The sequence below is a fragment of the Nelumbo nucifera genome, chromosome 5 (assembly GCF_055504915.1).
Source record: "Nelumbo nucifera cultivar China Antique chromosome 5, China Antique-T2T, whole genome shotgun sequence".
NCBI classification, from domain to species: Eukaryota; Viridiplantae; Streptophyta; class Magnoliopsida; order Proteales; family Nelumbonaceae; genus Nelumbo; species Nelumbo nucifera.
Window position 1 is genome coordinate 36056070 of NC_142653.1, and position 22383 is coordinate 36078452.

The following is a 22383-nucleotide window of genomic DNA, read 5'->3' on the forward strand; positions in this document are numbered from 1 at the left end:
CAATGGGCAGAATATTGGCCCAATCCAACCCGGTCCAATATGATTTTATTACAAATGGACTGTCCAATCCAATGCGATGAATAATTTAAATTATTCTGAAAAAATTCAATTTAATATCTGGACCATTCAATCTTTTCAATTTTTTTTAATCTAGAATGGGTCCAACCCAAGAACCCAGGTTTTTCTATTCACTTTTTCAATATATCGACACTTTACTTACCGTAAATTACAGCCACACATCTCACAATTCAAGATGGCGATGTGTGGCTGCAATGCGCGATGAATAGAGGGCGGACATCCATATGCTTTATCTTCTGTTATATTAGTTCAATCTGGCAATTCAGTATAAATCTATTATAGATGGATCAGGTCCAATCCAATCCTCCAATGAGTACTTTAGAGTTTGGACCATTAAATCTGGACCAGTCCAATTCAATAGTCTTATTACACCATCAAACCCGTTAAAATTGATTTTGATTCGGATGGAATCCAATCCAAACTTGATTTTGAACTAAAGTCAACAGGATTGAGTGACTTTTATTACATTTTTGTTTTAATTAAAAATACAATAATTTTTCGTTAATTGTAAACATCTACCATACTAAGAACCAACTGGTTAACATAGTAGTGGGGGGAGAGACTGGAGAGAGTACTAATTAAAATGGTAAATCCTTGCTCATCCAGATTATATGCATTCAGTTAATGGACAAAACCATGTCAAAGAAATCTATTGAATGAAAAAAAAAAAAAGGAAAAGAAGAACCCTGGATTGATCAAGTCGTCGGTCGTTGTATAAAACTAAGGTGGTGTTCGTTCGCCAATATACGTGGCAACGTTTTTCATATTTTGCTGATGTGGCAATTATTTTTGTGCAATAAAGCAAAGGTAAAAAAATCATACAATAAACAAACCATACGACCAAGTCACCTATGAATTAAGTGCTTTAAGTTCAACGGGGTCAGGCTTCATATTGGTCAAGCTCTTGGTCATTCTGGTGGCTCCCTTAGCCTGGTTTTGATTCCATTCTATAATGGTTAATCAGGGAATGCCCAGTCATTGTCAACTTTGCACAGCTGAGCACAATTTTATATAATTACCATCTGTTCGGTCAAATGTCTGAAAGGATAATCAAATAGCGATGCACGACTTGACTTTTGTTGCCGCCCTTCAAAAGTTTCTTCATTCTTCCATCCTTCTGCAAGCATGGAGATTGAAGAAGTTTCGACGACTGAGAGCGTCTATGGTGTGCCAATAACAGTTGGACCCCTCGGTGACAATTATGCCAGGAAAATGTTTCAAGCCCTGGTAAGAAATCCATCTGTTCGAAGATATGCATCAGACACCGATGATGCTGTCAGCCAAACGCAGCCCATTAAGATGCTTCAGATGGGCGTGGATAGAAATGCCCCCGCTCAGGCAAAATTCGCATGGTTGCGCTCACAGTTGGTAGGAGGTGATGCGGAATTCGACACCCCATACGGAAAACGTCTCCTTACCTATGCTGACCACACTGCTTCTGGGAGGGGTCTTCTCTACATTGAAGATTACATCATGAATGATGTTCTTCCTTTCTACGGTATGTTTTTTGCTTCATTTTTGTCTCTCTTTTCTCCTTTTAATTTGCTTCCTAGTATTGTTGATCTTCGCAAATTGGAATGCAACTGTTTTATTTATTTTTTTGTTTACTTTGTTATAATTAATGTTTTGTTGCTTGCAAGACTAATACGTATTCATCAATTATATATATGTGCAGGAAATACTCACACAAGTGACAGTTTCGTGGGATACAAAACAACCAAGTTGGTACATGAGGCAATGCAATATATCAAGAGTTGCTTGGGAGGCCGAACTGATGATGCACTCATCTTCTGTGGCTCTGGCACCACAGCCGCAATCAAGCGTCTCCAAGAGGTGATGGGAATTGCAGTTCCGTCAATCATGAGAGAGAGAATGCTGAAGATCCTGAAGAATGAGGAGAGATGGGTGGTATTCGTTGGCCCATTCGAGCACCACTCCAATGTCTTATCATGGCGCCAGAGCTTAGCGGAGGTGATCGAGATTGGGATTAATGAAGAAGGGTTGCTAGATATGGAAGCTCTGAAACATCTACTTGAGACTTATAAATCCTCCAATCGTCCTATGTTGGGTTCATTCTCAGCTTGTAGTAATGTCACCGGCGTGTACTCAGACACTCGTGCCATTGCTCGGCTCCTTCACCAACATGGTGCCTTTGCATGCTTTGACTTCGCTGCTAGGTATGTGTTTGTGCTCATTTGTTGGGTCCCCATTTGTCACCTTGTTCTTAGACTTTTAGTATTGATGTTCATATATATAAATTGGTGCAGCGGTCCATATGTGGAGATCGAGATGCGATCAGGAGAGCTGGATGGCTATGATGCTCTCTTTCTTAGCCCACATAAGTTCCTTGGTGGGCCTGGAACTCCTGGTCTTCTCCTGATGAGCACGGCCTTGTATCAGTTGAGATTTTCTCCCCCATCAACTTGCGGAGGAGGGACTGTCAGCTTTGTCAATGGCTTCTCTGAAAGGGTAAGTGGAATTACTTGATCACACCGCACCCAGTCAGTTCCTTGTATATAATTTGGTTTCATTTGGTAATATACGAACATGGCTTAGATAATATACGAACATGATGTGTAGGATACCTTATATTACGAGGACATAGAAGAGAGAGAAGACGCCGGGACCCCACCCATCATCCAAAAGATCCGAGCAGCCCTAGCTTTCTGGGTGAAGGAGTATATTGGTTACACTGTGATTGAAGAACAGGAACATGTATATGTAAATGCAGCCCTCAGAAGGCTTCTCCCAAATCCAAACATATGGGTTTTAGGAAATACAAAAGCCAAGAGACTATCAATCATCTCTTTCCTTATTTTAACCACTTCAAATTCTCCGTCAGACGAGGGTGAAGAGGGCAGAAGGATCAGAGACAGAGGACTTAATATGTGGAGGGAGTCGGGGAACAGGAAAGATAAGCCTCTACATGGGCCTTTCGTGGCTAAGCTACTCAACGATCTCTTTGGCATACAGGCTAGAGGTGGGTGTTCTTGTGCCGGCCCTTACGGTCACCTTTTGCTTGATGTCAAGGAGTCTCTCTCGCTTGCCTTCCGATCTGCCATCCAGAAGGTAATTTGCTTATAAATGCTACTATACAGTTAAGAATTACAGTCCTAATGAGCCTACTTCTGCCCACATATATTTATCTCAGCTAAAGTATTTCACAAAGGAGATTAAACTTGCTGTCTTTGTCATTATTTTGCAGGGCTATGCTGGAGTAAAACCTGGATGGACGAGAGTGAGCTTCCCCTACTACATGTCCATGGAAGAGTTTGAGTTCATCTTAGCTGCCATGGAATTCATAGCTTTATATGGCCAACGCTTCCTTCCGCTCTATCATTTCAATTGGAAAACTGGCAACTGGACCTTCAAAAAGAAAGCATTCATGGATATTCAAACAGGGGAGGAGCGTGAGCTCGACTTCAGCAAATTGTCGTTGAACAATAGGAAGGCTTCTGGGTTGGTTAATAAGTATGCATCATACTTAGAGGCTGCTAAGCAGATAGCAAGTTCGCTACCCAAGTTCCCTGCCCCACGTAAGGTGCCAAAAGACATAGATCCGAGTCTCGTTCATTTCAGGGCCTAGATCCTCTATAGTGTCTTTTTTTTTTCTACGTATTTTTCTATTCTTTTATTCCTTTTGTGGGGTGTATAATATACTGGAGTTTGTGGAGCTGGCCCTAGAGCCATAGACTATACATAGTCAAGAGAAAAATAAGAAGAGATTACATCCCGTAATCCCAAGACCGAGAAGAACATGGAAGACAATATATATAGTAATGAAGGATTACATCTTGTAATCCTCTTGTTCATGGGTAAATCTCATATCATATCCAATTAAACTAGGTGATAGAGGGGAATGTGTCTTTTATTTCTTCCTATTTATTTTGTACTCGTAGTTTGAATAAAATATAATAAAATTCAATTGTATCACACATGGGTTTTAATGTGGTATAAAGTAGATTTATTTCACTTTATTATTTTATTGTTTCCATTTATCTCTTTACTGGGAATTTCAACTACTTGTTTGACTTGTGTTGGCCAATCTATACGAATGAAAGTTTTACCAAAAAAAAGAAGAATGAAAGTTGTTTTATCACCCATTTCACCATCTTGGGTAGGAATATAAACTGATGGAATTTGAGTATTTACCTATACCTAGATGCATTTAATCCTTTAATATTCTGATTTGAATTGAATATACACATGGGATTTGCATCTCTCATAACATTAACCAACTGTAATAAAAAAACCAGAATATTATCTATTATTACTTAATAAATTGACCTATAGAAACGATACTTTTATTATGTCATAAAATATGAGTTAACATAGCTTATATTACTCGAACTCATTAATAAAAATACAACATCCAAACCAACTCTACAAATAAATTCATATTTTGTAATATGTGTATACATAAATCACATAAATGGATCGATGTATATATGAACCATTTTAACTATATTTTTCCACTATTCTAAACACAACTTTATTTAAATTAATTAAGGATACGATTATAATGCCTGAAAGACATGATACTGGAAAGGATGGTTTTCATCAAATTCATGGGGGTTGTGATTGTTTAGAGCCTATCCGACATCATAGACTTTCTCATTAACTAAGTGCTTAATTTGTTACTTTATCTGATAATTTCTACGTGTAAATAGATTTTCCCATTGCTTATTTGTATTAGTGCAAATAAAATTACACTAAAATCAAATTCATCCTTAGCCCAAATCTTAGAAACAGACCTGAATTGACCATAAATCCGACAGAACCCGCTCGACTTAGACTTACACCCTAAACTGCATATTATAGCCGAATAAGCAATGGCTTTAATTTCGTGCGCTAGCGCTCAAGCGCGCAAAGGCGGAGTGCACTCAAGCATACAAATGGACCACGTCATTCTCGAGAAGTTCTGATAAAAGCATTGACTTTTTGCAGGGAAATTATCCTATTGACGAGGAGGACAATATTATCGAATTTTACATATAAACATATTTTACGTAGTAGTTCACATATTAATAGTTTAATTGGAAGAAAATTGCAATACAGAAAATAAAAGCCTGCATAGTTATTGTGATTTGTGACATAAAAATTAAGCCGAGAGTTGCAAAATTTATGAAACAAAGTTGGTTCATTTTTGGGAAAAAATAATTCATAACCCTATATATTTGCTTCACCTAACCGGTGGGGGTGGAAGTTTTACATGCGTGAGGGTCTCTTTCTGTGTAAGGCTTTTTATCTCCACGGGAGGGTTTTTCCCCGCGTGAAGGTCTCATTTTTTGTGGGAGGGTTTCTCTTTTACATCTATGGATGTGAGTTTTCATTTATTCCTCTTCATATTGGTGTTTGTTGGAGAGGTTCTTCAACAGATATGAAAGACGATGGCTTTGATCTAGGTCTATGGAGTAGACTTGGGATCTATGGATCTATTCATTCTAATTTTTATTTTCCCTCTGCCTTTTTTCTTATTTTTGTTGGGCCTTGGTCGAATTTGTGTGTGGTGTGCCTTTGGGGTCTGCCATGGGTATCCATTTGTTTTGTAACGATGTTATCGTTCCTAGCAAGTGTCTTTCTGGTGATCTTCAATTTCTCTCCGGTGACATTCATGCTCCAACTGTTTCGGTTTCGACAATGACATGGATGGGTGGTTTTTTTGCACATTTTACGTCCCTATAGTTACAAGTTACAACTTCTTTTGTGCACTTTTGGCTTTTTGTGGGGCCCATTCCTTGAATGTTTGGACGGTGGAGCATTAGGGAGAGTTTTGTAACAAGAGGCGATCTTGGGCCTCTCTCGCTTTCACGTTTTCAATATTGCCATGGATTGGGTGCCATGGTACTATTTTCTTTATATCCCTTGAGAGTTTTGCCTAGTTGATCCAAACCCATTTGGTAGGGAGACACTTGTTGGCTTCATTAAAATTGAAGGCATTTAGCCGACCTTTTTGGCATTTCTTAAATTTGCATCAGTTGTAGAGATTTCTCAAGTCGTTTTTCTCCTAGTGCTCGTGGTTACCTGCTTTTGTCTCACATGCTTAACATGCTTTTTTTGTTGTATTTTTCATCGTTGATACTTTTTCTACTTTGTAACCTGAGCATTTATGAATGAATTTGCTTTTAAGTGTCAAAAAAAAATCCATAACCCTATATAAAACAAATATATTCAAAATTTATCTTCTCATATTTCATCTACTTTATCTAAAACCAAAGGTTTCCATATTTTGACTACATTAATTATATTGGAAATATTTAATTAATTTCGAACCAATGCAATAAAAATTCTTTTTGAAATATGAATGATATATTCAACAGTTGGGTGCTCTGGAGTAAGACTAGGAGTGTCAATGGACTGGTTTTTGGTTAAAACCTCAAACAAATCAAAATCATTTTGAACAGATTGAATGGACCAATAAGATATATTATACTGGACCAGTCGAGATTTAGTTGTCTAGAGTATTAATTGGATTGGATAGGACTTGGAACATCCATAATAATTTATATTGGATTGGGTCAGATACTCGAATTGAACCAATATCTAATCCATTGATAAAAAAAATTAAGAACAGAGGTGTCAATAAACCAGGTTTGGATTGGAACCAATTTAAATTAAAATCAATTTGAACAGATTGAATGGTCCAAGCAGTGAATTAAATCAGTGCAAAATGATCAAAAGTATTCATCAGATTAGATCGAACCTGATCTATCTGTAATGGATTCATATTGGACCAAATCGGATTGAATAAAATCCAGTTCAATTGACACCCCTAATCTGGACTAAAAATATATTATCCAGTTGTATGAATTATCAATCCATCATTAACAACCAGTCTCGTTTAAAGTCATTAGTCATCATTGGGATGCAACAAAAAGAAAGTAAATGAAAGATGAAACAGTCATCACAAGACCATGTCACCAGTAAATGAAGAAGCAGTTCTACTTCTCCCTTGGTCAGGCCTTAATAGTCAAGCCCTGTGGTCATTCGGAATTTCCAACTGAACCCCGAAATGTCTTTGGCTTGCTTGTATTTACAAGGAACGGAACGAGAGAGTCGGGGACGACTCCTCTACGCGGTCAGTAATCAGATTGTGACCTGTAGGGTAATTTTTAAATAGCACAGAGTGAGCACACAGTTCTACTGATTAGTTAAACTTAAACCACTATCAGTTCGTTGTGATTTCTTACATCTCATAATATGCGGTTTGATTCTCCTTCCCTCAAGCCAAACCCATCCCATCGCTGGAAGAACACATCTTTCTATGATCGTTTTCAATGGCTTATCCCTTCAGTCTTCTCACAAGCATACAAGTTGAATAACTGAACATAGAAGACATTTACGGTAATGAGATTAAATAGGGGTGCTCCGAACCATGGGGTGCTTTTTTGAACCGAATTGGTATTATCGGTTTTTAGAAAATCGGTAACTCAAATCGAATCGAAGCCAGTCGATTAATTGATTGACCGATTTGATTAACCGTTGGTTTAGTTTGTTAGTTAGTTGGTTTTTTAATTTTTATAATATTTATTATAAAAATATATAATAAAAAATTATAAATATATAAAAAATATTATATTTTAAATAATAAATAATATATAATACATTATAAATATGTATATTTACATATATAATGCATATTTATTAATTTATAATATATAAAATATATAAATATATAAATATATATAATATATAATATACATAAATATATACAAAATATATAGAAATATATGTATATCAGTCGGTTCGATTAATCACCGATTTTTTATATTGATTAACCAAAATTGAACCGGTACCTTTGATTTTTTAAAAATACCGAACCAACCGATTTGATTAACCAATTTTTCGGTTCGATTTTGGTCAGTTCAGTATTTCAATTTTTTTGCTCACCCCTAAGATTAACCCTTGAATCTTTGGTGATGAGTTATATTAGCATAATTTCCCTACCACTCTTACTAATGATGTGGGGATTTACTTTCATTAGCTTTTAATCGTCAGAGTTTATTTTTGAATCAGTTGAATCTGTTGCACCATCTGTTCTAAAGGGTACTCTCGTCACTTACACAAAATGAAACCTTGTAAAACCTACTCAAAGAGAGCTAAATAAAATTTTAGTTTTATGGATCTTAAGGTTATAAGCGGATTGGATTCAGATAGAAGAATCCCGTGACACCTACATCCGATTTGATTATTAAACCTTTGGATTAAAATCTGATCTGAAAACCAATATGTTCGATTATTCCCATTTAAACCACATCCAAGTTATTGTGCTAAAAATGACAAAAGAAAAATTATAAATTAAAACATAGTTAATTTTGATTTATACATGCATATATATACATAAAATAATAATATTTAATCAGATTTAGATTTTAATCAATTAAATTCGTATCCAATTAATTATTAAGCAAATGCAAATCTGATCTGGAATAATCGGATTCGTTATTGAATTGGGAATTGGGCTTTCAGAGTCCATTAACTATCTATCCTCCGGGTAATTTGGTGGAAAGCAAAAAAGACTTGCTTTTCGATGTTCCTTCGTCTCAATTTGGAAGGAGTAGAAATACAAATATGTAGAGTGTAAAATCTTGCATTTTGTATTATTTTGTATGCATTTGCACTGTACATATTTGTATTTCTACTTCTTTCAAACTGTGCCTTCGTGGCAAAACATAACAACCTATTTGGTATACAAGCTCTAAGCTGGTGCGCTTCTGTTATGGGCACCCTCTGCTAGGCGTTAAGGACCTTTTGATCTGCCATCCATAAGGTATCTAGCTTGTCAATGGCTGACAATCTTCAGTTGGCACGAATGGACAGAGTTCAAGTTGAGGCCAACACAGACATCAGCATTCCGCGTCTTTTCTGCACTGGCCCAAAATAATCTGGGCTTTACATTGGCCTTAAGAACAAATTCTAGCCTGTAATTAGAAGCCCAGTAGCAATTTATCGCCTCATCTTCACTGACTTAAGCCCATTTTTATTACAATATATCCAGGGGTCCAGGACTATCCACAACTACACAAGCCTATAGTCAATTGTAAATTGGGCCCATTTTTGAGACCACATAGATGGTTTTTAAAACATTGCTAGAGTATTGCAGTATGGTGTCCTTCAGACAAAAGGATAAACAGCTAAATACTTTTGGACCTTCACACCTTGTCTATCCACAATATATACAAATTACAAAAAATGTACCAATGCAATCATATTTTAAGCTGAATTTTGATTTGGTTAATCTCTTATGTGGGACACATCCAATGGGTAGGTTCCAAACTTCCAATCCTCAAAAACACTGATGGAAGATCCCTTAGTCGCGAGACTCTTGATCAGGTGCACCCTATCCCTACGATTAACGGTGTCAATGGATTGGTTAAAATCAATTTGGACTGATTGAATGGATCAACAAGATATATTGAATTGAACCAGTGCAGACTTAATGGTCCAAATATTTATTGCATTGGATTGGACCGGATCTATTTGTAATGAATTTATATTGGCTTGGATTGGATTGAGCAAATATCTAGTCCATTGAGAGAAGATGAAAATATAGGTGTCAATAGACCAGAGGTTAGAATCAATCTAAATTAAAACAAAATTGAACAGATTGAACCGTCCAAAATGGTTTAAATATTCATTACATTGCATTTGGACACGGTCCATTTGTAATGGACTCACATTTCGGATTGAACTAAACCCAATCTAATTGACACCCCTACCTACCATACCTGGACCTGGATAGAGGTTCTACGGTTTAAGTTGGGTTGCGCCCATGTTAGTAGTGAGCTTTGGCATCCCCTTACTTGGACGGTTGGACTCAGCCTAGCGCGGGGGCCCAGTGTTAGGGTTAGGCATGGGTTGCCCCTTAACCCAATCTAATCTTTCCAACTTGATACCATCCTAATTCTAGTAGAAATACTAAAATAGATACTCTGGGTTTATTGTCTTATGGACAATTGTGTTTGCAAATGATTCCAGACTAGCTCAACTGATTCTTTGGGAATTTTTAAATGAGCAAGTTATTGTTTTCTAAACTGGGCTCAATTTGGTCTAAGCTTAGATTCGAAATTGTGGGCCTTCGTATATGGGCTTTTATGTTACTTACAACTGGTGGGATGAATGTACCAAATATGATGAGCCAGGCTAAACCCAAGAGGCAAATACAACTTATACAAGAGCTTGGGCCAAGTTTGACCTCAACTTACGGTTTATACTTTGTAATTTTGATTGTATTTACAGTGAAAATACGTATATTTTTTATATTTTTCAAAGGTAGTGTGATATGTTCCGGTTGCAACATGTGCTATATATACAAGGGTCGGTATGATTAAGGTCCCTCATTTATAAGCTACGTTATTTATGTGGCTCATTTCGGCTCAAAATTTGCTACAATCTTACAACACTATTGGGCTCGTGCATTCAAGGCCAACTGGCCAATTGAATACATTTTAGCTCTTTTGACGTGTCTTTCTGTGTGGTCTTTCGGTTGTTTATAAGTTAGAAAAACTGATTTTTGGTCTATTCCCATTTGATTCATGGAGAATCTAGTCGCCAAAAGATGGTGCACCGAAAAGGCACAAAAAGCCCATTTCGGGCTGATTTCTGGAAGCTTCAAATGAAGCTTCCCACATCTTTAACATTTTAATTTTGTGCAGAAAAATGCGGGCAGCACACGAAAAGACACGCATCTACCAAATTGTCTTTGGGCTGCCCAGATCTTATGTCAAAAGCTCAATACATCTTTTAACTGTCAGAACTACAAAAAAATCTTCTAAAAAATACGCATGACCATGGTGAGATATTGTGAATCTCTGAAGCAGGAGATTCAGTGCGAATTGCGAAACACTTGCAGAGTATATATAGAGTTTTTGCTTGCAGAAGATCTCGTCCCCTAGCTGAATGGCTAATGCCAAATTGTGGCTGGGTGTCTCATGTTTTTTCTCATGGGTTTCACCATATCCATGGCAAAGTTGTTTTACTTTTACAGCATTCCTCTGTGTGCAAACTTGAAACCCTTGAAGAGATTTTATGAAGAGAAATAGATCAACGAAAGTAAGATTTATTTTCTTAATAGATGGTGACAATTAAGCCACATAAACATGTACATAAGATAAGCATGCAGATAAACGGTGAGTGATGACTATAGGACAACAACTTACTACGTGAAAAGTAAAGAGGAAATTGCTTGATAGGGATTTGGACGTGACAAACCATTAGGTCCTTTAAGGGATTTGGCCATGTCCCCCGCCGTAACCTGACCCATAGCCGGACCCATATCCAGAGCCACTGCCGTGGCCAGCACCATTTCCGGAACCCCCGCCCCCTCCTCCTCCATTGCCTCCACCGCTGCCATACCCTCCACCATTGGCTCCTCCCCCGGCACCATAACCACTGCCACCTCCAGAACCATAACCACTGCCGCTGCCAGATCCATGTCCACCTCCACCACCAGCACCACCACCACTTCCATACCCGCCTCCTGAAGCTACTCCGGATCCATAACCAGAGCCACTACCACTCCCAGAGCCATAACCAGAGCCACTACCAGACCCTGACCCAGAGCCACCTCCACCTCCACCACCCCCACCGCTTCCATAACCTCCCCCTTGTGCCCCACTATGACCACCTCCGCTCCCGGAACCATTGCCTGAGCCATAGCCAGACCCACCACCTAAACCTTCCCCACCACCACCACCAACACCACTACCACCACCTCCTCCCTTACCGTGTATTACGGTCCTTGCAGAAGAGGAGAGCCCAATACTAAGTAAAACTATGAAAGCAACCGCTACAACTTTTGATTTGACCATCTTCTACTCAGATAGAATAGCTTGGAATTGGATTTAAGCAAATGATGCGAGAGCTGAATGCATAAGACGTTTCAGGTATGTTTGGGTATTTATAAACAGCATTGTGGAGGCAACCATTCGTGGTGGGTTGGTAGGAAATGGCGGTGGGTGTGTATTCGATCCCAAATTCCCCTTGTTTGAGACTTTGTTGGTGTGGTTACAGATGCATCTGGTGACAACTGATGACTCACTTCGTGCACTCGGATGCCACTTTGTTATCTTCTGGCTTCTGCCATGAAGTCAAAAGAACACAGAAAGAAAGAAAGAAAGAACGATAATAATAAATAAAGGATAAAAATCCTGAAAAGAATGGAACAAAGAAAACGAGTCACTGCTGCTTCCAGTTCAGGATGATTTGATTTGCCTCCACTAGATTAAAAGCTGTGGTCGTTTTAATTTCTAGATTAAGTCTGAAACTCTGAAACTGATTTGATCTGCACACTTCATTTTCATATTGGCCGGATTATTGACTTACAAACACCCACAAGCGGTATGGCTATTATTTAATGCCTTAAAGCTAGTTAGTGACATTCGCTCTCACTCTCTTTCGGAAGGCATGAATAATTCAAAATCGGGCAAAGGTTTGTATTAGAAGAATATATAATATATATGGTTCAAATGTCTTACTAGGTGTCCAGTTCTTGGTCACAAATATAAGTACAATTTTGAACTTAATCAACATCGTCATATCATTGTTGTTATATATTTTTTGTTAAGTGTATACAGGCTCGCCCATTATGCTCAGTTTGGAAGGAGTACAATGCTTTGGGACGTTTTCATCTTGTAAAGAGTTATACAAAGCTTGAAGTTGAAGCCCCAACAATACAAATCAAACAATGAAACAAGGACTTGACAATTTGACTGATCATCTATGCTAATATAATTTTTATAATCAATACGAACCGTCGATGATTTTCTAATATCTTAACATTAATTCCTTCTTTCCTCCAGTTCAATCTCCTTCAGTACCAAACACCATAGCCATAGGGCACGCATCCCTCCATTAAAGGGTTGGGTGTATCCATAATCCTGCTCATTGCTATAACTATTTTTGCTATATGGGTTAGGAGTTAACCTACGAATAAGCTCAGAACTCGGCTAGCTATGGTCCAGCTTGACCTGAAACATAATTCGTAGAATGAGTTAATGGCTGGCTAGCTTGTCAAGTCCGGATAACTAGTCAAGACATGACTCAATTTCTTGGCTAGCAGACCTGAATTTTATGGGTTTCAAAGCACTAATAAATTAATTAAGCCTCTTTCTTTATCTTCATTTTCAAGTGGGATATATGAGCAGATAGTGAGATAGGGCTTTAGTCTCAGTTTGGAAAGGATACAAATACAAATATGTACAGTACAAATACACACAAAATGATACAAAATACAAGGCTTTACACTCAACATATTTGTTTGTACTCCTTCCAAACTGAGCATTAGTGGAAATGCAAAGTGTAGGCTTGCAGCACCCCCTTTAAGACTTTGAGCATTCCCACTTAAACTAAGAAGTAATTTGGACAAGGACTTTTCGAACCATCCAGACTTTGAAATTAAAGCAAGTGGTCTGGTGTCGACTTTTTCTTGGCCTTTTTTCATGCTTTTATATAGTTTTGATCAAGTGTTTTTGTGACTCTGTAGTCAATAATATCATGAAAATGCATGGAAGCAGATTGTTACTACACGTCAAGGTCTACATAATTAATAAGCATGGATGAGGACATAAAAGTATACAACACGGCCAGATGAATAAGGCAGAGACGTTGCGCACTTGGTTTCTCCTACTCCTTAGTGTGTCAGGCTATTTTCCGGTAGGTTAGGAGGGGAGATGGAGAAAGGGTGGTAATTGGCCTAGCCGAGTGGTGCACAATCTGAACTGAAGAAAAATATTGCATGAAGATGGGAAAGTAAGCACTAACTAGGATAATCATAGACAATAAACACTTTATTTTTTCTCTATACGGTCTTGTGACAAGTAAAAGACTTGGTGGGGTTTGGTGAGGCGGTGTATATGAATCCCATTGGACGCGGAAATGCAATAGGGAAAGTGGGGAGCACACTTATGGCATAGAAAATTAGGTTCATATGTTGTTTTCTAGTTTCATTAATCACTCAAGTTCGTTTCTTTATGTGGAGTTTTGACTTTGAGTCAACAAAAGAAAGCGATAGAGAATTGTCCAGAAGCTCCAATGAGAACACTGAGATGCCACTACACCGCGAGGTCATAAACAATGGGACACTAATAAGTCTTGAAAATTGAAATGAGATGAGACCGTGGGCAATTTTCCTTCAGTGTCCAGTTCACTCACAGCCTCGATGTGCTCTTCAAGTTCTGTCTATAAATACCTGGTCCTTTGCAATGGCTACAGCCGCTACACATCAATCGTTCTCAGCTTTCTCAAATTCTTTGCTTTTAGTTTGAGCCGGTGATAAACCAACCCGGTCCTATCTTAGGTAAAAGATGATGAGATCCAAAGTTCTAGCTCTTGCGTTGTTGGTTTTAGTTAGTCTTGAGCTCTCCTCTGCTGCTAGGTTTATGGCCTATGGCAGTGGAGGGGGAGGTGGGGGAGGTAGTGGAAGTGGTGGTAGGGGTGGATCGGGCCATGGTTCTGGCTACGGTTCAGGCTATGGGTCTGGGAGTGGTGCCGGTTATGGTGGGGCACAAGGAGGAGGGTATGGAAGTGGTAGGGGTGGTGGAGGTGGTGGTGGATCCGGATATGGGTCTGGATCTGGTAGCGGCTCTGGATATGGTTCCGGAGGTGGCAGTGGCTCAGGTTATGGATCTGGAGTAGCTGCAGGAGGTGGATATGGAAGTGGAGGTGGTGGAGGTGGAGGTGAAGGCTCTGGACATGGAGCTGGAAATGGTAGTGGATATGGTTCTGGGGGCGGAAGTGGATATGGTGCTGGAGGAGCAGGTGGACATGGTTATGGAAGCGGTGGAGGAGGTGGTGGTGGAGGCGGCTCAGGCAGTGGAAATGGGAGTGGATCTGGCTATGGCTCAGGTAGTGGAAGCGGGTCTGGCTATGGTGTTGGTGGAGGTGCCAGTGGAGGAGGTTATGGGAGTGGTCAAGGAGGAGGTGGTGGTTCTGGAAAAGGCTCCGGCAATGGTAGTGGCTCTGGATACGGTTCTGGTTATGGGTCTGGCAATGGTGGTGGACATGCATAGAATGCTTATGCAAGTCTCATACAAAATAATATATCAAGGTCTGAACAATGGTGCTTTTTCTTTACTTACATTACATGTAATAAGATCACTGTCGAATGTTCGCTCCCCTCCATTTCTACCACTATGATCGAATTGGAGAAGACCATTTGACCTGTGATATGCTTGTGCACTCAGTTCAGTTGTATAGAAGGTTCCTCTTCTTATGTATTATCTAAATAAACTAGTTCATGCCTCTTTTGCAATTTTTTTACACCCCAAATGAAAAGGCAAATTCTTCTCAAATATTAATTAGTATTAAACATGCAAATAACAGCCATCAGTTCCAAAATTAAAGTATTAACGGCATTCATCTTTTCTTTTACACAGAAATAAACAAATAAATAAATATGACCCGCTCAAAGCTTACCCAAGCTAAAACCTAATACAACTAGGCCAAGCTCGTGGGCTAGATGGGTCATTCATGTTCTAGGGTTTTCTTTCTCCTATTCTAAGGCTCATTTTTCTTTACGTTGTGTGCTTTTAAAAATTAATTAAATGTTAATAAAAGAGAAAGCTCTGGTGGATATATATGCTCAACTTCCTAGGCCACGCTCAACTGGGGTTAGTGGTTCTGTGTTTAATCGTAATTGTCTTCTCAACCGTAATCAATGTGAAAGAATTAATTATATAGCTAATCTATATCAAGTTATCAACCACGTTGTCAAACACTCTCTTGGGCAAAAACAAAAACAACACTGCCACATCCCACATCAACAATCTAAGTTGCTTTTGTTTTTTTGTTTTCAAAAGCAAAACTAACTAAATTGTCAACACCTCCTTAGAAAACAGCGATCCAATTCATGGGTTTTGCTTCCTGTCAAGATCTCATATCGATTCATAGGCCACTAGTTCTTGTTTTAGATCATATTTCCCCATAGTAAACAATTGTTCGATAGAAACACGATACGGGAATGGTTTGTGTATGATTAGGAACCAAGTAAAGAATTTGTCATAATTTATGTTTATCAATTATCATATATTAAACATTTGCACATATATATATATATGTAAAATTATAAATGTTTTAAAACTATATAAGTTTGTAATATTAAAAATTAACAAATTTCTGGTTCCATATTTTTAAAATAAGAACCATTCATGTATTATATGCAAACTTTCTAGCTATAATTTCTTCTTTCAAGGTTTTCAATGCAGGTTCGCGAAGTTACAGAATCCACCAATAGGCCTTAGGTTCAGCTACAACTGGCTTGAGTTTGATCTGATGCTGGATCTAACACCGTGTTGATCCAAATCTGAATCTGGGACTTCTGCACCAAATGAACATGACTAACCATAGTCAAGGAAAGAATATTGTCCATAAACTATTTTTGATCACAGATGACTGCAGAAATAATGATGTTTGCAGAGGTGATAAATAGATTAAAATTCATGGACATTTTGCTTCAGAAAGCAAAATTTACGTGCAACAATTTCAGAGAAAGCTTAAACCCAACAAAGCACAATAAGATTAGATGGGTGTTGTGGGTGCAGCAATTATCCACAAATTATTTTTGACAAATAGATAATCAGAAATCAAATTTAAAGCAAAATTAACTAGAATTTACACTCAGAATATTTCAACTCTCATTCATTTACACTAGTGGAAATCCTTACACCAGAATTTAAAGCAAAAATGTCCTACCTAGATGCATGGCATATGCTCCAATATCCTAAAATAAATCATTTGCTTAGTCAAATTAGATAAATATGAACATTTTGTAAATCAAATAAATTAATTGTAGACCATTTGTCATAACTTACATGTTCAATTAGTGTCAACTGTGGAAGCCACACATACAGGAGAGGTAGCAATTGTTTCAAGATCCAATTCTAAAACATAATAATGCACAACCAAAAACACTTATTAGAAATAAAAACATAAACAAACAGAAACATATAGGAGAGAGAGCAACTATTTCAAGATTCATTTTTTAACTTGCTTTTTGTAGTTGGAGCTTCTAATCAGTCTTGCCCACAAACTATCCTCCACTGTTTCTGGAAGTAATGAAATACGATATTAATCCACTAGTTTACCCCCAATTCTGAATGTTCTCTCAAATGATATAGTAGATATTAGAATTGCCAAAATATCGCATACCAATCTAGAGAGTTATGGAAACTTGGGACCATTAATTTCTCTAGAATATCAAAATATGAAACTCTTCACCTCTAGGAAACAATTTTTCTTCAAGATAAAAATCAAACTTTGACTTTTGAGTTCGTAAACAACATTCTACATGCTCTTCGGTCTACCACCAATCAAAACCGTACAAAAAATCAACACCACGAATCCTCAATGGTTGAGATGCATTACTAGAGCCTGCAAATGATTTATCCTTTGTATCAAAACCCACATACTCTAAATATAGGTCATTCATTGCCTTTATAACACTTATGGCATGTCTCTCAATAGTCTCTCCATAAATGAGATTATAGTAATATGTTACAATCTCCATCTTGAACCCGGGATCAAATACAACTACAATCGCAAGCACCAAAGAACAATCATCCCAATATTTATCAAATTTTTGCTTAATTATATTTGTCATTGAATGAACATACTCATGTTCATTATCTAGCCACAGAAGCATCAGAAGATTGATTGTACAAATATCAAGAAAAAAAACATTTGAGGTTGGAGAAGTAGTACTAGAAAAGTGTTTTGTGGAAATGTAAAAAACTTGCAAATATTCCCATACCATTGAACCCATCTCCCATTTCTCATCAGATGATAGAATCTTATAATCATGGTTGATCTCGACTAGTCAACTAAATGCTTCTTTCAACTCTAAAGCTATGTCCAACATGTCATATGTGGAGTTCCATCCCGTTGGACAACCAACAACCACCCCTCTCTTATGTTGTGCTTTTGCTTGGATTCTTGCATTGTCAATTTTTTTCTTCTTATGGGGTGTTAGTTACATATTTAGCACTTTTTCGAATCTTATGCAACAATGGTGATATTTCTCTCAATCCATCTTGCACAATAAGATTGAAGATATGAGCAACACATCTCACATGAAATAGGTCACCATTTAATGGAAGTAAACCCTTAACACAAAACCGATTCCTAAGCTCCCTACTGTAACATCATTGTTAGAGGCATTGTCAACTATTATAGAACATATTTTTTTATCAATGTTCCAAGTCAACAACCTCTCCATAACAACTTCATACAGAGTGTTTCCACCATGAGGATACTCAACTGCCATAAACGCAATAACATTCTTCTTCAACTCACACCCATCATCTATAAAATGTGTTGTTAAACAGCAATACCCTAAATTCTATTCCGAAGTCCACATATTAGTGGTTAAGCTAATCCGACAATCCAAACCATCAAAGTATTTGTACTTCTCCTTTTCATCCAAGTAAATCTTTATGACATTATTCTTTATTATATTTTTAGAAACAAACCTAAATGATGGCTGAAGATTATTAAAAAATATTTGAAAAATTCTACTTCAACTATGCTAAATGGATGCCCATGTCTCATTATCATCTTTGCTAATTCCATTTTGCTCCTATCTTGGTTAAATTTAAACTCCACTTAAGCTTGTTGTTCACTAGCACACATTTCCTTCATTTTAGGACATCTTGGTAAATGACTCAACAAGTGGCTTGTCTCTTTACTACTCCCAAATATTGTTTTCCACAATATATACAAACAGTTTTCTCCTCCCCGGAATCCAATCTTATTCTTATAAAGTATTTCCAAGCTTTAGATCTAGTCCTCCTTCGACTAGAACTTGATGCCACAGATGTTTCATTGACATCTTTAGAATTGCTTGCATTTTCAATGTCACATCAAATCAAATAGAACATTAAATATCTGGAACAATAAGAGACGTCAAATGGTCCACTTCAAATCCAAATAAAACAACTAAAACATGAAAATAAACGATATAGCCAACGAATCAATAAACAAATTAAATGAAATAACAATAAGTAAAACAAATAAACAAAAATTATATCACCAAACCGCAAATGCACGGGAATAGAGAGGGAGTTGGAAAGGATCTGACAATGAGTTTCAATATTGAGTGGTAAATCCAGCAAATGCATAGAGGCATGAGTGACATTAGAAGAATATTTGAATCTATCAAAAGAAACCCAAAAATAGAACCAAAAAAAAATCAGAGAGAGAGAGAAACCTGAAGCAAAGGAGAAAATGCTTGCTAGAGAGCGAAGGATCCTGGTTCTAGTCTTCTAGATTTCCAGAGTTTCTTCAAATTGATGAACAGAAGAGCTGCCAAAGAGAATGATTGCCAGAGGCTGAGACAATCCTGGTTCCAGTCTTCTAGATTTACAGAGTTACTTCAGATCGTCGAAGAGAAGATCTGCCTGACAGTTTCAGTTTCGAATTTCGATGGTTTCAAATCGGTAGGGTTTGGCAATCAAACTATTTGGGTTTTGGTTTAGGGCCAACTCAAACCAATAAAAGTACTGACAATTTATTTTGGATTTAGTTCAATCCAGCAATTATAATGCACCCTCCAAAACTAATTTGATAAGGCTTGGATCAGATTGGATCAAACCCAAAACTGGTCCATTGACACCCCTATTTGTGGGTAGGAGAGGCCGAGTCAAGCCTGATTTTATAATTTTATTGACTGAAGTTCCACTAACAAACTATATATAGATTCAGATAGAGCTTTGGTGTAATCGAAACTTAATTACTCTACCAACTTAAGATTGGGTAAGTTAACGTGGTACCTATTAGTTGAATGATGAATATCCATAGTTAATTATCTCATAACACGCGGAAGAGAGAAGATTAAATTAATAAAGATGAAGTTGGGTGGTGGATTTTGAAGATCCAGGATATACATATAAATGGAAAGAAGTGATATCCTCTTTTTCTAACCTATTTCCTTGTTTTCATAGTGTAAGCTACTTTAAAGTTTAAACTTTTTTACTGAGTCAAGTCAACAGAATAATCAGATAAAAATATTAACCGAATGCAAAAAGATGACCATGCATAAGACAGTCATATCATGGTTACAAGTTACAAGCATTGACTAGGGGCCGGAAAAGATGACCGTGCATAAGATGGTATCGTTGCTACACTCTTGGCTTTATTGAGCTATGAGCTAGCTATTGTTTGCTAGACTAGAGAGAGAGAGAGTAGGATTACAGCGGTAGGACTGGTTTCTGACCAGGCTATACAAGTCTTTTAGGAACAATGGGTTGGTTCAGTTCTAGCCGAACTGAGTACTAAGTCTGAAATGGAGGCAATAAGATTTGTGATAATAATCGGTGGAGTGATGGAGTCAGTAACCATTCATAGTTAGACTTAGACACTTTGTTTTTTCAACACGACCAAGCCATCTGTAACAAGCATTAACATGGTGGGAGTTGGTGAATCCCATGAGACGTAGGAATGCAAGCACCCAACATCGGAAGCGGCGAATCTCCCGGTGGCAACCTAGAACTAAAAATTTATTAGCCCTCCTTCGTTTTCTTTTCTCCAAGGTTCGCTGGGGTTTTTTCTTTGGGGTTCTGTTTGACCTTCTAGCGATCACTATAATAAAACAAAAGAAAGCAATAGAAAATTGAAGAGGTAACATGTAGGCTATCGAGTTGCTACTAGCTATAAGGAAAAGTCGTAAACAACGGGACACCATCGAATCAAGGATAGAGATAGAGACTGCGGGAACTCCACTCTGTCATTCGCCACCTTGACGTGCTTCCAAATTTTGTCTATAAATACCATCTCATTACATTGGCAATGCATCGATCTCACCTTTCTCAAGTTTACTGTCTAAGCTTGAAGTAGTTTACCGAGTGATCCCAATTCCCTTCTTAGATACAAAGATGGCTAGGTCCAAGGCGGTTGCTGTTGCTTTCTTGGTTCTACTCAGTCTTGGGCTCTCCTCTGCTGCTAGGTCTATATCCTATGGTAGTGGAGGGGGAGGAGGTGGAGGTAGTGGAGGTGGTGGAGGGGCCGGCTCGGGCAATGGCTCTGGATATGGTTCCGGCTATGGTTCAGGCAGCGGTTCTGGTTATGGTGGGGCACAAGGGGGAGGGTACGGAAGTGGTGGGGGTGGGGGTAGTGGAGGTGGAGGTGGAGGTGGTTCCGGGTATGGATCAGGATCTGGTAGTGGTTCTGGCTATGGATCCGGAAGTGGAAGTGGTTCCGGTTATGGATCTGGAGTAGTTGCAGGTGGTGGGTATGGAAGTGGAGGTGGTGGCGGCGGAGGTGGAGGTTCTGGACGTGGATCCGGAAATGGTAGTGGGTATGGTTCGGGGAGTGGAAGTGGATACGGTGCCGGAGGAGCTGCCGGTGGAAGTGGTTATGGAAGTGGTGGGGGAGGAGGTGGTGGAGGCGGCTATGGTAGTGGGAATGGGAGTGGGTCTGGCTATGGTTCAGGAAGCGGTAGTGGATCTGGCCATGGTGTTGGTGGAGGTGCAAATGGTGGAGGTTATGGTAGTGGTCAAGGAGGAGGAGGAGGTGGTGGTGGAGGTTCAGGAAATGGTTCCGGCTATGGTAGTGGTTCTGGTTATGGATCTGGCTATGGTGGTGGTCGTGGCCAATACCCGTAAAGGACCTAGCTATCAGATGCTATACAAATACAACCCTCTCTCTTCTCTCTCTCTCTCTAAGATGGACTAACTTTGTCTTCTACCTATAATAAAACAACCGTTGCTTTTCTTCTCTTGCCCTATTGGCGTATCATGTATGAAAGGAAGAAGACAACAACGGATTGTGATTATATGCATGTAATCCTGCATGTACTTGTGTTTCCAATGTGTATTAAGAATAAATTAAGTAAGATCTCTTTCGGTTCTCATTTCTTTGTTCTTATGATGCATATAAGATTGTGTACAAATTGGCTGTGCTGAATGGAGAGAACAAAAGTAAAGAAAACTCATGAACGATACTCCTTTATTACTGTTTCTTGTAATGGAGTGAAGGGAAGAAAAGAAAACATACTCGGACTCAACATGTTTGGGATAAGCTCTAAGAAGCCTTAATTTCCCGTGTAAGAATTGAGTTAATGTCCAAGCTCAAACTTTTATCTGAACAGATTCAGTTGACTCGAATAGAGAATGCTTATCCAAGCTCCATTGTTATTAATTACACCTTGAATTTTAACTATCATATTTATCATTATCAATAAATTCTTGATATAACTTTGTTGAGAGGATGGATTGGTAGGTGGATGTTGTGCTCCCAGAAAAAGTAATTAATGCCTCAAAAGAAAGGCGTGTAGGATCCTAATATAAACCTAACAAAGAATCCACAGTCATAGAC

General features: G+C 38.2%; 4 protein-coding genes across 4 annotated transcripts; 3 read left to right on the forward strand and 1 right to left on the reverse strand.

Annotated features, from left to right (window-relative positions):
* Window positions 1-1142: 1142 nt before the first annotated feature.
* LOC104589280 (uncharacterized) lies at window positions 1143-4006 on the forward strand. The gene is made up of 5 exons (XM_010247543.3): window positions 1143-1576; window positions 1754-2255; window positions 2346-2547; window positions 2659-3147; window positions 3284-4006. Exons 1-5 carry the CDS (start codon window positions 1204-1206, stop codon window positions 3662-3664), a joined length of 1947 nt encoding a protein of 648 aa, XP_010245845.1. The 5' UTR covers window positions 1143-1203; the 3' UTR covers window positions 3665-4006.
* A 7115-nt stretch (window positions 4007-11121) lies between these two features.
* Window positions 11122-12152, reverse strand: LOC104589281 (uncharacterized). Its single transcript, XM_010247544.3, has one exon. It carries the CDS (start codon window positions 11886-11888, stop codon window positions 11301-11303), a length of 588 nt encoding a protein of 195 aa, XP_010245846.1. The 5' UTR covers window positions 11889-12152; the 3' UTR covers window positions 11122-11300.
* Window positions 12153-14218: 2066 nt separating this feature from the next.
* LOC104589288 (uncharacterized) lies at window positions 14219-15328 on the forward strand. The gene has a single exon (XM_010247548.2). The coding sequence runs from the start codon at window positions 14382-14384 to the stop codon at window positions 15084-15086; it is 705 nt and encodes a 234-aa protein (XP_010245850.1). The 5' UTR covers window positions 14219-14381; the 3' UTR covers window positions 15087-15328.
* Window positions 15329-20870: 5542 nt separating this feature from the next.
* LOC148791414 (uncharacterized) lies at window positions 20871-21919 on the forward strand. The gene has a single exon (XM_088888803.1). The coding sequence runs from the start codon at window positions 20943-20945 to the stop codon at window positions 21669-21671; it is 729 nt and encodes a 242-aa protein (XP_088744929.1). The 5' UTR covers window positions 20871-20942; the 3' UTR covers window positions 21672-21919.
* The last annotated feature ends 464 nt before the right edge of the window (window positions 21920-22383 follow it).

Bases quoted from the DNA above. Each gene is read 5' to 3' on its own strand.
- LOC104589280 (XM_010247543.3), top strand. From the start codon at position 1,204: ATGGAGATTGAAGAAGTTTCGACGACTGAGAGCGTCTATGGTGTGCCA. The intron at 1,577-1,753 runs GTATGTTTTTTG...ATATATGTGCAG, and splicing joins TGATGTTCTTCCTTTCTACG to GAAATACTCACACAAGTGAC. The intron at 2,256-2,345 runs GTATGTGTTTGT...AAATTGGTGCAG, and splicing joins TGCTTTGACTTCGCTGCTAG to CGGTCCATATGTGGAGATCG.
- LOC148791414 (XM_088888803.1), top strand. From the start codon at position 20,943: ATGGCTAGGTCCAAGGCGGTTGCTGTTGCTTTCTTGGTTCTACTCAGT.
- LOC104589281 (XM_010247544.3), bottom strand. From the start codon at position 11,888: ATGGTCAAATCAAAAGTTGTAGCGGTTGCTTTCATAGTTTTACTTAGT.
- LOC104589288 (XM_010247548.2), top strand. From the start codon at position 14,382: ATGATGAGATCCAAAGTTCTAGCTCTTGCGTTGTTGGTTTTAGTTAGT.